Genomic DNA, 12,797 nt, shown 5'->3' with positions numbered 1-12,797 from the left:
TTTGGTGGATGGTGTAGCTCAGAAGTGGTTCCACCTGTAGTGGTGTTAAGTCATAGGCATAGAGGAGTTAGAAAAGCGGCACGTACTTTGACGTGAAGGGCCAAAGTAGTTGAGCTCACCTTGTCTCTGAGCAGGCAGAGAGAGAGAGAGAGAGAGATCGCAGTCCTTCCTCGCTTGACTCCGCAGCGTGACTCACTCGTGCCGGTCTTTGTGTCTGTGGGTCTTGGTGTCTGGCTGTGCGGCCGGCGCTATGGAGGCTAGCGCCCCATGTGCTTGTCCGCCCTGATATAGGCCTAGAGAGAGAGAGATTTGGAGCCTCTTCTTCTCTCTCCTCCTCCCTCTTGTACAGGTGTGTGTAAGGGATGTGAAACGGCTAGTTTCAATCGGTGACGTCACTTGCTCTGAGACTGTTGTTGATGATGTGTGCAGAGGGTCCCTGGTTCGGCCTAAAGTTATACTGTTACACAGGCTCCAGTCATCGGAGCACGAGTGGAATCCCACTCACTGCGTTATACTGCCATGCACACATTCCTACCCTGTTCATGTCAGCATCATTTATTCCCTCTCCCCCCTTTTTGACATGTCCTCCACACACACACACACACATATGGATTTGCTTTTTTCACTGACAGGTTGGGTGGCTCTTAAAAGAGCCTTTGGGTTACTACAGCACTCCAAATGGGCTGTTTACTTGGAGCTGGTGTACTTGGTCACGGCCTTGGTGCCCTCGGACACTGCGTGCTTGGCCAGCTCTCCGGGGAGCAGCAGGCGCACTGCGGTCTGGATCTCCCTGGAGGTGATGGTGGAACGCTTGTTGTAGTGGGCCAGGCGAGACGACTCTCCGGCGATACGCTCGAAGATGTCGTTCACGAACGAGTTCATGATTCCCATGGCCTTGGAGGAGATGCCGGTATCGGGGTGGACCTGCTTCAGGACTTTGTACACGTAAATGGCGTAGCTCTCCTTCCTCGACTTTCGGCGTTTCTTGCCGCCTTTCCCTGCGGTCTTGGTGACGGCTTTCTTGGAGCCCTTCTTGGGCGCGGACTTTGCTGGCTCGGGCATGATGCTGATGTCTCGCTGCTTCTCACAAACGAATGAGGGGGTGGAGAGCCCTTTCCCTCTTATGAAGACGAAGCTAAGCTAATTCGCCGGCCGTGGACACACCCCTGCTTTCTCATAGGCGCCCCTGCCATTTGCCCAGTGGAGCTGAGAGCGCATAAGAGCCTTCCACTCAGAGGCTTGCTTCCCTAACAAAGACCATAGCCTATGCTCTGTCACTGGTGGGGAATGGTGTGTTTCCAAAAAAGTCCTACAATGGCTAGAAATAAGGCCCCCCTTTTTGGTACTTGGTGGGGATTTCCCAGCCGTGGTGCCTCAGTAATACGACTGTACGCAAAGCCTGCACTGAACATAGCCTCCTGTCACGAATACTCCCTCCCTGTCCACTCAAGAGTGGCTCATGGTTTAATACGACTGTACGCAAAGCCTGCACTGAACATAGCCTCCTGTCACGAATACTCCCTCCCTGTCCACTCAAGAGTGGCTCATGGTTTCCTACGATAATGGATTTGACCCTTTTGAAGCGGATGTGGGTGGCTCTTAAAAGAGCCTTTGGGTTCAAGTCGGGATGTTGACGTTCCGAGAAGAGTGCGTTTAACCGCCGAAACCGTACAGGGTGCGTCCCTGGCGTTTCAGAGCGTAGACCACGTCCATGGCCGTAACGGTCTTCCTCTTGGCGTGCTCGGTGTAGGTGACGGCGTCACGGATCACGTTCTCAAGGAACACCTTCAGGACACCGCGGGTCTCCTCGTAGATCAGCCCGGAGATACGCTTCACGCCGCCACGGCGAGCCAGACGGCGAATGGCGGGCTTGGTGATTCCCTGGATGTTATCGCGGAGAACCTTACGGTGACGCTTGGCGCCTCCTTTTCCGAGTCCCTTGCCGCCTTTACCTCTTCCAGACATCGTGTGTTCACTAGCTGAGTTCAAGTGAATTAATGACGTAATTTTCGGTGCTCGGTGCTCTTATTATCTGCGTTTGGTGGACCTGATTGAAGCCAGTGGCACAGAAAGCGCGCGCTTTTGCCTGGCCTCTGCTGCAAAGGGGAGGGCGTTCGTTCTAGGGAACTATGGAGGAAGAAGAAATCAAAGCTACTTGCATGCGCGGGAAACACACTCAAATACTGAGCTATGTTGAACACAAGGCCCAACTGTGATGTCCCACTCTTCACATTGATTGGTGTTGTTCTTCTTGTTGTTGTTGTTGTTGCGCCTGATTCAACTCTTTCAATCAGCTGTGCCTCTCCAGGGCTTCAACAAAAATGCCTACTCTACCCCTGCCTGGAGTTGGGAAACACTGAACTAGTAGGATTCAACCCACTGCAGTTGCCAGTCACACCTAATAGAGATAGGCGTTAAAAACCTCAAATAGTGTCACAAGTACAAAGGAGAAACGAAGTGGCACAAACGGGAAACAAATACACAAGGAATGCCACAAATCCTAAGGGGTCCGTAATGTCACCTCAGCAGTCATGTAGCTCTTGAAGGCCATGTAATAACGTCATTCTTCTTTTTCTTCCCTAGACATGATCCAGGTGGCCATGGGACGGGTGGTGATACCTCTGCAAGCTGAAATGCAGTAAAACATTCCTCAGACACCCACCCAACACACACACAATAAAGGGATCATTTTCCTATGCGTACAGAGGTGATAGGGATGTGCAAATATTGTATGGTACTTTTTTCAAAAAACAATAACATAGCCTTATATTACGGAAATAGTGGTATGAGGTGGATCCTTTATAGGCCAGAGAGCCTCAGATGTTGCATTGAATGATCTCAACAGGTCATTTCAAAGGGGACAAATGAGGCCCAAGGGCACATACTGGCGATTGACCAATCGGTGCAGTTGATTCACATCTCAGATGTGACTAGGTATCATCTTACAACTTATTGTTGCCACAATTGTCTCTTACATGTACTTAGTGGCTGCCGGCCCTCGGTTTAGTACATCGAGCAACAGAGGTTGCCTTTTAGGAGAACGACTGACAAGCGTTCAACTAGCTGGGATGCAACTAGTGTCATCAAAGCACTTTGTCATAGCAAGTTAGAAGAAATAGGTTAAGGTTACGAAAAGGCTTAGGCTTACCCCAAATGCCACGTCCGTTCGTAGCTGTACTCCGTGTAGGCACAACAAGTCATCACACAGAGAGCACACTTGAAGCACAACTGCACTGCCTGGAAGGCCGCAACGGACTGAATTGGAATCCCTCAAACAGCACGCTAACTACATTCCGCTTTATGATGTCACAGTCAGCCCCTCGGAACACTGGTCCTCAACAATCTCAAACACCTTGGATACCCAAGCCAAACATTCTCGAATCACTCACATTCACAAATCAACCAGGGAGAAGAAGGCTGCCAGGAATTGAATGCTGAAAAGCTAACCTCCTTCACAGAGCAACATCATAGGACTGGGAGTTTGTGTTCAACAGCTTACGTTCCCCTATTATCAAGGGCTTAGTTCCTCTATAGGCTGCAGTGCAGATACTTCACATGCAGAGTACAACAACAAATAACAGAGGGCCTGTTACCACACCCTATAGGCTAGGAGTTGAACTTGGACCACAATGACATTGGTAGTAATTAGCCTGCAGCATAAATGACAGCTCCCTAACGGGGACATAAAGTGGAAATGGAAGTGCGACACATAGAGGAAAAGTCCTAATCCTAATCAAATAGACACATTTATTTGTTTATTCTTTTTTTTATTTCACCTTTATTTAACCAGGTAGGCAAGTTGAGAACAAGTTCTCATTTACAATTGCGACCTGGCCAAGATAAAGCAAAGCACTTCGACACATACAACGACACAGACTTACACATGGAGTAAAACAAACATACAGTCAATAATACAGTATAAACAAGTCTATATACGATGTGAGCAAATGAGGTGAGGTAAAGGCAAAAAAAGGCCATGGTGGCAAAGTAAATACAATATAGCAAGTAAAACACCGGAATGGTACATTTGCAATGGAAGAAATGTGCAAAGTAGAAATAAAAATAATGGGGTGCAAAGGAGCAAAATAAATAAATTCATTAAATACAGTAGGGAAAGAGGTAGTTGTTTGGCCTAAATTATAGGTGGGCTATGTACAGGTGCAGTAATCTGTGAGCTGCTCTGACAGTTGGTGCTTAAAGCTAGTGAGGGAGATAAGTGTTTCCAGTTTCAGAGATTTTTGTAGTTCGTTCCAGTCATTGGCAGCAGAGAACTGGAAGGAGAGGCGGCCAAAGAAAGAATTGGTTTTGGGGGTGACTAGAGAGATATACATACACCTGTTTAGCAGATGTCGGAAATGCTTGTGTTACTAGCTCCAACAGCACAGTCAAGTCTAACAAGTAATATCTAACCATGTTCCAACATTCCACACAATACACCCAAATGCAATTGGAATACATCAATATATGGACGAGCAATGTCAGACCGTCCGTAGACTAACATACCTTACAATACAATACTTTATATATCCACATGACATGAGCTATGCAAACCACCTCCACGTTAGGAATGTGCCCAGTGATATCTAACAAAAACACACACCTCCGTGGAACCCACATGGCAAGACAGGAAGGAAGACATGCAGGAGTGCTCATGAAGAAGACCGGAATCATCTCCAATCAAGTGAACAATGTCAAAGGAATAGGGCAAGTCATATAGATAGGGAGGCATTTCACCGCCACCCGCTGGACCACAAGTCATTTTGCCAACACTGGCTCATCATTCAAAGCCACATAGGGAGGGATCTTAACACCACCTGCTGGATCAGAAGTGCCACTCACAATGGCCACACAGACCATTTCTCCCTCAACCTGATGCAATTGTCACAACAAGTATGTGCTCAAAATCAAACATTAACTACAACAGATCATCAAATAGGCAAACACATGCTCATGTAGAGTACCTCAAATTATACAGTTACTTTGTCACCAAACCTAATCTGTCATTCATCTACAAATACATGCTCTTCTAAAGCCACAATGCAATGTTCACATGGTACATTTCATTTCTTACAATCTATGTCACTATTACTTCATTTGACTGCTCTTAAATCATATTCACTTAACCCTTTTCTTCACCTGCTGATTTTCTGCTGCTTTTGTCTCTTGCAGATTTGGACGTCATGTGAATCTATGTTTCTCAAGTATCAAAAGAGAGAAAATGAAAAACGGAATGCTACTTTTCTCTCTAGCCTAGTGCACTCTTTATCTGTAAGCTCCCCTACTGGTGTAGGTAGCTCCAAAAAAAGGTACAGATGCCATAGAACCTGATCTCGACGACCACATTTTACACCAATGCACCCCGACAATCGGTTGGTGGTCGGGAATCAAGTGGATGATTCTGGGACCAATTACAGGATAGGGGTGAGGGGTGTACTGAACTGTGCCTATAGCATGTCAAAAATCCCTCCAACGGGAAATAGGCCTTGGCAAATGGCCAGGGGCGCTGTCCTTTTCAGCACCACGGAGCTCCCCTATTACCTGTCTCATGAGTGAAGATGCAACAGCAGACAATTCCTGCTCTTTTGTCCTGCAATGACACACTTTAGCCGTGTCATTGCTGCATTTAACTGGCAGCCTGTATTTAGGGCCTTTACTTTGTCGTATCATTTGGTCAAGGGGTTTCGATTCGTCAGCAAATCTTCTTTGAAAAATGAACTAAATCCCACATCAGAAGTCGACTTCAAATCACGCCAAAGACACACGACTCTACTCAACCGGAGTCAATAGTATCAAATATTCTGCACTGTGAAGGTGTCATGTGCTGAGCCATTTAGTTCCTATGAAGCCTATTTACGAAGCCAATGCAGCAATCACCACGTACCTGCCTGCATTGGTGATTGCTATTCTGTAATTGGTCAACTACTAATAGGGCAATCATCCCGGCAGCTTCGTAACAGCTGTTTTGCAAGCCCTTGACGATTACATCTATTGATTCCTGCTGTCCTGATACCTTTTCTCTTAAGGGATCTCGGATCTAGTCTAAAGGCCTATCAATGGGTATGGCATTGGAATATTCAATCGCACACTGAATTCATCCCACTAAATACATTCCTTTCATTTCTCCATTTATTCCACCATATCGAAACAACTTACCTATGCACGCACACAAACAAGCACAGAAGGGCGACTTAATAATATCACGTCTAATTTGGTGGCCTACAACATTTCCTGTACCTTCAACCACAACGTTGGTAACAATTTTTTTCGACCACCTTTCACTTGCGCCGGACAGAGATATATCATTTTACTTTCAATAGCTTAGTCAGTCGCATGAATTATGGGGTGCACACAGCTAACGTTGTAATGATCGGATCAAAACATGGATTTTTGGGGCCATCGAGGAATGTCACATGGCCCAGAAATCATTGAATGGCCATTTTCACAAAGGAATAGACAGACTCTAGCATGTTACATTCCAAGAGCAATTGGAATCGAAAAAACACAACGTGCCCCACTTGGGGACCCGAGGACCGAGTTTGGGAAACGCTGGCCTGAAGATCAAATACCAATAGGGAGCCACTATGACGTGCTCACACGCTGACAGTACCCGCGTTTAACCACTAGATGGCCTCCGTGCTCCACGGTAAACTTTTCCCCTCTCATCAGCGGCACTGCAACATGGGACTTTCAAAGTCAGTTGTTCTTAGCTACATAGTGACCATTTTTGACACTTTTTGCCCTATATCATTACTATCACTCATTACTGCTAGTGTATTTTTCCCCTCTTCTACTCTAGGCATACATCTAATCACATATAGAGAGCGTTATTGAAACGACTCAAGTCAGTTAAGAACCAACTCTTATTTACAATCACGGCCGGTGGTGATACAGCCTGGAATCGAACCACGGTCTGTAGTGACTCGAGAACAGGGAACATACACGGTGGGAAAGGGGCGTGTACAAATGGAACAATTGTGCCTTTTTGACTGAAATATGGACGTGGCTCTTAAAAGAGCCTTTGGGGGATTTTGGAGATCAGGTCATCGTTTATGCGCGCTCTCCGCGAATACGACGGGCCAGCTGGATGTCCTTGGGCATGATGGTCACCCTCTTGGCGTGGATGGCGCACAGGTTGGTGTCCTCGAACAGGCCGACCAGGTAAGCCTCGCTTGCCTCCTGCAGGGCCATCACTGCGGAACTCTGGAAGCGCAGGTCGGTCTTAAAGTCCTGGGCAATTTCTCGCACCAGGCGCTGGAAAGGCAGTTTGCGGATCAGCAGCTCAGTGGACTTCTGGTAACGACGGATCTCTCTAAGAGCCACGGTGCCGGGCCTGTAACGGTGAGGCTTCTTCACGCCGCCGGTGGCCGGGGCGCTCTTGCGCGCAGCCTTGGTGGCGAGCTGCTTCCTGGGTGCTTTGCCACCGGTGGATTTGCGAGCGGTTTGCTTGGTTCTGGCCATGGCGCTAGCTAGCTAGCTTCCTTCTTTCACAGTCGGAGTATAGCCTCAAAATGCCTATGTGAAGTTTATAAAGCCGGCAGCGGCGTCTGCTCATTGGTCACCATCTCCGCACCGCCCTGATTGGCCCGTTGCGGAGGCCTCCTCCGCCGCCCATTGGACGGGAGGCTCGGCCTCTCCGTGCCGCCCCAAAATGCAACCCCCACCCTCGCCGAGGCGCGCTTGGGTCTTTTGTTAGGGCCGCGAGCAACGTTACACTTGACGCGCAATAATGCTCTCATTCTAGCCTACTAGTTGTTATCCTTCATTTAGGCCTCATGTGGGCACTTGATACGGTGCCGTCTATATGTGTGTGTATCTAACACGCCAAATAATTGGCCAGGCATAGAAAGGACACTTTGCGCTTTTGTTGAGCTAGGTGGTTGGCTCTTAAAAGAGCCTTTGGGGGTTGAGTAGTCAAGTTGCAGCCGCACCAGCGATTTTACTTGGCTTTGACGACCTTCTCAGTCTTCTTGGGGAGCAGCACTGCCTGGATGTTGGGCAGAACACCACCCTGCGCGATGGTCACGCCGCCAAGCAGTTTGTTCAGCTCCTCGTCGTTACGGACTGCCAGCTGCAGGTGACGGGGGATGATACGAGTCTTCTTGTTGTCACGGGCAGCGTTTCCGGCCAACTCCAGGATCTCAGCAGTCAGGTACTCGAGCACTGCGGCCAGGTACACTGGTGCGCCAGCGCCCACACGCTCGGCGTAGTTGCCTTTACGCAGCAGCCTGTGCACACGGCCCACGGGGAACTGGAGCCCGGCACGGGATGAACGTGTCTTTGCCTTCGCCCTGGCCTTGCCTCCGGTTTTGCCTCTTCCGCTCATATTGGTAGCTTCAGTATGTCACAGAAAGTCTGAATGAGCCGCTGGCCACCTCGAGAGTCTTACTTATACCTCGCCACAAAAGCCATCGATTGGCCACCGGACCGGTGTGGCCTTATCCAATTGGAGTGAGGGAGGGACAGACAGACAGGCAGTCAGCCCTAAGCCCGCCCCCACCCACCCGCCCGCAGGCAGGCAGGCAGCAGAGTGACGAGGGCTAGGCTACTCTGTTTCCCTCCGACTTTTGTTACTTTTTCACGTTGGCGGGAGCGCCAAAGTGACAACTCAAATCACTGAAACATGTATCAATCAATTCGAGAGTGGCTCATAATACAAATGGCTGCTGTCCAACCCACTATAGTATGTATGCTTATTATTATCAGGATCAATGTGACATGCCAATTCTAACACATCACAACAATGTTGACTGGTGAGGGTGCTGCACTCTTGAGTGACAAATGTAAAGCCATTTAGCCACTCCAAAATGTGGTGCGTAAAAGTCATTCATTTCATTTCTTTTGCACCACGGGTAGGTAGGTGGAATGGAATGACATGCGCTTTTATGGAAAGAGGTGGGTGGCTCTTAAAAGAGCCTTTTGTGGTAACAACATGTGTCGAGTAGAAAGAACACTGTTTGTAATAGGTTTACTTCTTCTTGGGGGCTGCCTTCTTGGCCTTGGCCGCCTTGGGCTTGGCGGCTTTGGGCTTCGCTGCCTTGGTAGCCTTCTTGGGGCTCTTGGCCGCTTTCTTGGCCGCTGCGGCGGGCTTCTTCACCTTCTTTGGGCTCTTGGCGGCCTTTTTGGGTGTAGCGGGCTTCTTGGCCTTCTTGGGGGACTTCTTTGCGGCCACGGCCTTCTTGGCTGCTACCTTCTTGGGCTTCTTGGCGGCCACCTTCTTAGCTTTGGGGGCTGCGGCTTTCTTGGCGGGCTTCTTTGCCTCGACGGCCTTCTTGTTGAGCTTGAAGGAGCCGGAAGCACCGGTGCCCTTGGTCTGGACCAGGGTGCCCTTGGTGACGAGGCTCTTGACGGCGATCTTGACACGGGAGTTGTTCTTCTCCACGTCGTAGCCGCCTGCCGCCAGAGACTTCTTGAGCGCGGCCAGGGACACGCCGCTCCTCTCCTTGGAGGCGGACACCGCCTTGACGATGACCTCGCCTACGCGGCCAGGGACACGCCGCTCCTCTCCTTGGAGGCGGACACCGCCTTGACGATGACCTCGCCTACGCTGGGTCCCGCTTTCTTGGGCTTGGCTGCTGCCTTCTTCTTGGGTGCCTTGGCCGGCGCGGCGGCGGCGGGTGCTGGTGCGACTTCTGCCATGTCTGTCGTTCGGTCCGGTAAACACACACACTTACAACACTACGGTAGTCTGTGAGGAGGAGTACTTTGCTGTAGACGCTGCTCTGCGCTATTGAAGCTCCACACCGTGCAGGGGGCTGGCCTTAAACGCGACATGAGAACCATGTAGACTCAAGCCACCCAGCTCGGCTTCTCCGGGCTGGCCAAATGCTCTTTCACTTGTGTTTTCTGGTCGCCAATATCGGGCCAAAAGTCACCGACGGAGCCGTGTTTTTGGCCCAAAAGCGAACGGCCCAGCGAGCAGACTTGTGTCCGTTCAGAATAAAGTCATGTGGGCTGCAGAAGCCCCGTGCATTTTGCTGCGACTCGCTCAAAACCTCACCGTTCGACTGTCGGGTGGAGCGGTGCGCACTGCTTTTCCTGTGCTATTTGTCTCCTAAATGGCCTAAAAGTGCATCCGATTGCGAGCACCATTGATTGTGGAGTGAGCCGAGATGTCTGGCAAGGGAATCAAATGGTTTGGCGTCCCCTGATGTGCTCCTTGGTGTTTTAAAGGAGAGCTCTTTTGGGGACCTTAAAACACATGCACTTGTGAGGCCTGGCTGAGACTAGTTTCACGTTGTATTCGTCATGTGTCCAGGAGGCAAACGAAATAATACACTGTCCAACGACATGCTTACTTGCACTGTGTGTGTGTGTGATGTTTTATTAGCATGAGTTTATTAGTTGGATTTGGAGCCTGTGTGTTTTCTTGTGCTAGGTAGTCTCTCTCTCTGTCTGTGTGTCTCTTTCAAAAGCGTGTCAGAGAGAGAGAGAGAGAGAGAGAGAGAGATAGGCTTGTGGCCTTCCTCGCTTGACTCCGCAGCGTGACTCACTCGTGCCGGTCTTTGTGTCTGTGGGTCTTGGTGTCTGGCTGTGCGGCCGGCGCTATGGAGGCTGGCGCCCCATGTGCTTGTCCGCCCTGATATAGGCCTAGAGAGAGAGAGATTTGGAGCCTCTTCTTCTCTAAGGGATGTGAAACGGCTAGTTTCAATCGGTGACGTCACTTGCTCTGAGACTGTTGTTGATGATGTGTGCAGAGGGTCCCTGGTTCGGCCTAAAGTTATACTGTTACACAGGCTCCAGACATCGGAGCACGAGTGGAATCCCACTCACTGTGTTATACTGCCATGCACACATTCCTACCCTGTTCATGTCAGCATCATTTATTCCCTCTCCCCCCTTTTTGACATGTCCTCCACACACACACACACATATGGATTTGCTTTTTTCACTGACAGGTTGGGTGGCTCTTAAAAGAGCCTTTGGGTTACTACAGCACTCCAGGAAGGAAGAAGGAAGAAGAAATCAAAGCTACTTACTTACATGCGCGGGAAACACACTCAAATACTGAGCTATGTTGAACACAAGGCCCAACTGTGATGTCCCACTCTTCACATTGATTGGTGTTGTTCTACTTGTTGTTGTTGTTGCACCTGATTCAACTCTTTCAATCAGCTGTGCCTCTCCAGGGCTACCACAAAAAATGGCTACTCTACCCCTGCCTGGAGTTGGGAAACACTGAACTAGTAGGATTTAACCCACTGCAGTTGCCAGTCACACCTAATAGAGATAGGCGTTAAAACCTCAAATAGTGTCACAAGTACAAAGGAGAAACGAAGTGCAACATACGGGAAACAAATACACAAGGAATGCCACAAACCCTATAAGGGGTCCGTAATGTCACCTCAGCAGTCATGTAGCTCTTGAAGGCCATGTAATAACGTCATTCTTCTTTTTCTTCCCTAGACAGGATCCAGGTGGCCATGGGAAGGGTGGTGATACCTCTGCAAGCTGAAACGCAGTAAAACATTCCTCAGACACCCACCCAACACACACACAATAAAGGGATCATTTTCCTATGCGTACAGAGAATATTGTATGGTACTTTTTTCAAAAAACAATAACATAGCCTTATATTACGGAAATAGTGGTATGAGGTGGATCCTTTATAGGCCTTAGAGCCTCAGATGTTGCATTGAATGATCTCAACAGGTCATTTCAAAGGGGACAAATGAGGCCCAAGGGCACATACTGGCGATTGACCAATCGGTGCAGTTGATTCACATCTCAGATGTGACTAGGTATCATCTTACAACTTATTGTTGCCATAATTGTCTCTTACGTGCACTTAGTGGCTGCCGGCCCTCGGTTTAGTACATCGAGCAACAGAGGTTGCCTTTTAGGAGAATGACTGACAAGCGTTCAACTAGCTGGGATGCAGCTAGTGTCATCAAAGCACTTTGTCATAGCAAGTTAGAAGAAATAGGTTAAGGTTACGAAAAGGCTTAGGCTTACCCCAAATGTCACGTCCGTTCGTAGCTGTACTCCGTGTAGACACAACAAGTCATCACACAGAGAGCACACTTGAAGCACAACTGCACTGCCTGGAAGGCCGCAACGGACTGAATTGGAATCCCTCAAACAGCACGCTAACTACATTCCGCTTTATGATGTCACAGTCAGCCCCTCGGAACACTGGTCCTCAACAATCTCAAACACCTTGGATACCCAAGCCAAACATTCTCGAATCACTCACATTCACAAATCAACCAGGGCGAAGAAGGCTGCCAGGAATTGAATGCTGAAAAGCTAACCTCCTTCACAGAGCAACATCATAGGACTGGGAGTTTGTGTTCAACAGCTTGCGTTCCCCTATTATCAAGGGCTTAGTTCCTCTATAGGCTACAGTGCAGATACTTCACATGCAGAGTACAACAACAAATAACAGAGGGCCTGTTACCACACCCTATAGGCTAGGAGTTGAACTTGGACCACAATGACATTGGTAGTAATTAGCCTGCAGCATAAATGACAGCTCCCTAACGGGGACATAAAGTGGAAATGGAAGTGCGACACATAGAGGAAAAGTCCTAATCCTAATCAAATAGACACATTTTTTAAATTTTTATTTTTATTTATTTCACCAGGTAGGCAAGTTGAGAACAAGTTCTCATTTACAATTGCGACCTGGCCAAGATTAAGCAAAGCAGTTCGACACATACAACGACACAGACTTACACATGGAGTAAAACAAACATACAGTCAATAATACAGTATAAACAAGTCTATATACGATGTGAGCAAATGAGGTGAGATAAGGGAGGTAAAGGCAAAAAAAGCCCATGGTGGCAAAGTAAATA

At 48.7% G+C, this 12,797-nt stretch overlaps 4 protein-coding genes across 4 annotated transcripts; all 4 read right to left on the bottom strand.

The window, feature by feature from the left end:
* Nucleotides 1-501: 501 nt before the first annotated feature.
* Nucleotides 502-1,171, bottom strand: LOC118940453 (histone H2B). Its single transcript, XM_036949937.1, has one exon. The coding sequence runs from the start codon at nt 1,060-1,062 to the stop codon at nt 688-690; it is 375 nt and encodes a 124-aa protein (XP_036805832.1). The 5' UTR covers nt 1,063-1,171; the 3' UTR covers nt 502-687.
* A 421-nt stretch (nt 1,172-1,592) lies between these two features.
* LOC118940456 (histone H4) lies at nt 1,593-2,844 on the bottom strand. Its single transcript, XM_036949940.1, has one exon. The coding sequence runs from the start codon at nt 1,963-1,965 to the stop codon at nt 1,654-1,656; it is 312 nt and encodes a 103-aa protein (XP_036805835.1). The 5' UTR covers nt 1,966-2,844; the 3' UTR covers nt 1,593-1,653.
* A 4,166-nt stretch (nt 2,845-7,010) lies between these two features.
* Nucleotides 7,011-7,480, bottom strand: LOC118940450 (histone H3). Its single transcript, XM_036949935.1, has one exon. The coding sequence runs from the start codon at nt 7,456-7,458 to the stop codon at nt 7,048-7,050; it is 411 nt and encodes a 136-aa protein (XP_036805830.1). The 5' UTR covers nt 7,459-7,480; the 3' UTR covers nt 7,011-7,047.
* Nucleotides 7,481-7,560: 80 nt separating this feature from the next.
* On the bottom strand, nt 7,561-8,838 carry LOC118940452 (histone H2A-like). The gene has a single exon (XM_036949936.1). It carries the CDS (start codon nt 8,321-8,323, stop codon nt 7,937-7,939), a length of 387 nt encoding a protein of 128 aa, XP_036805831.1. The 5' UTR covers nt 8,324-8,838; the 3' UTR covers nt 7,561-7,936.
* Between the last annotated feature and the right edge of the window lie 3,959 nt (nt 8,839-12,797).

The sequence above is a fragment of the Oncorhynchus mykiss genome, chromosome 17 (assembly GCF_013265735.2).
Source record: "Oncorhynchus mykiss isolate Arlee chromosome 17, USDA_OmykA_1.1, whole genome shotgun sequence".
Taxonomy (NCBI): domain Eukaryota; kingdom Metazoa; phylum Chordata; class Actinopteri; order Salmoniformes; family Salmonidae; genus Oncorhynchus; species Oncorhynchus mykiss.
This window is presented reverse-complemented; position numbering and strand designations above follow the sequence as displayed.

Bases quoted from the DNA above. Each gene is read 5' to 3' on its own strand.
- LOC118940453 (XM_036949937.1), bottom strand. From the start codon at position 1,062: ATGCCCGAGCCAGCAAAGTCCGCGCCCAAGAAGGGCTCCAAGAAAGCC.
- LOC118940456 (XM_036949940.1), bottom strand. From the start codon at position 1,965: ATGTCTGGAAGAGGTAAAGGCGGCAAGGGACTCGGAAAAGGAGGCGCC.
- LOC118940452 (XM_036949936.1), bottom strand. From the start codon at position 8,323: ATGAGCGGAAGAGGCAAAACCGGAGGCAAGGCCAGGGCGAAGGCAAAG.
- LOC118940450 (XM_036949935.1), bottom strand. From the start codon at position 7,458: ATGGCCAGAACCAAGCAAACCGCTCGCAAATCCACCGGTGGCAAAGCA.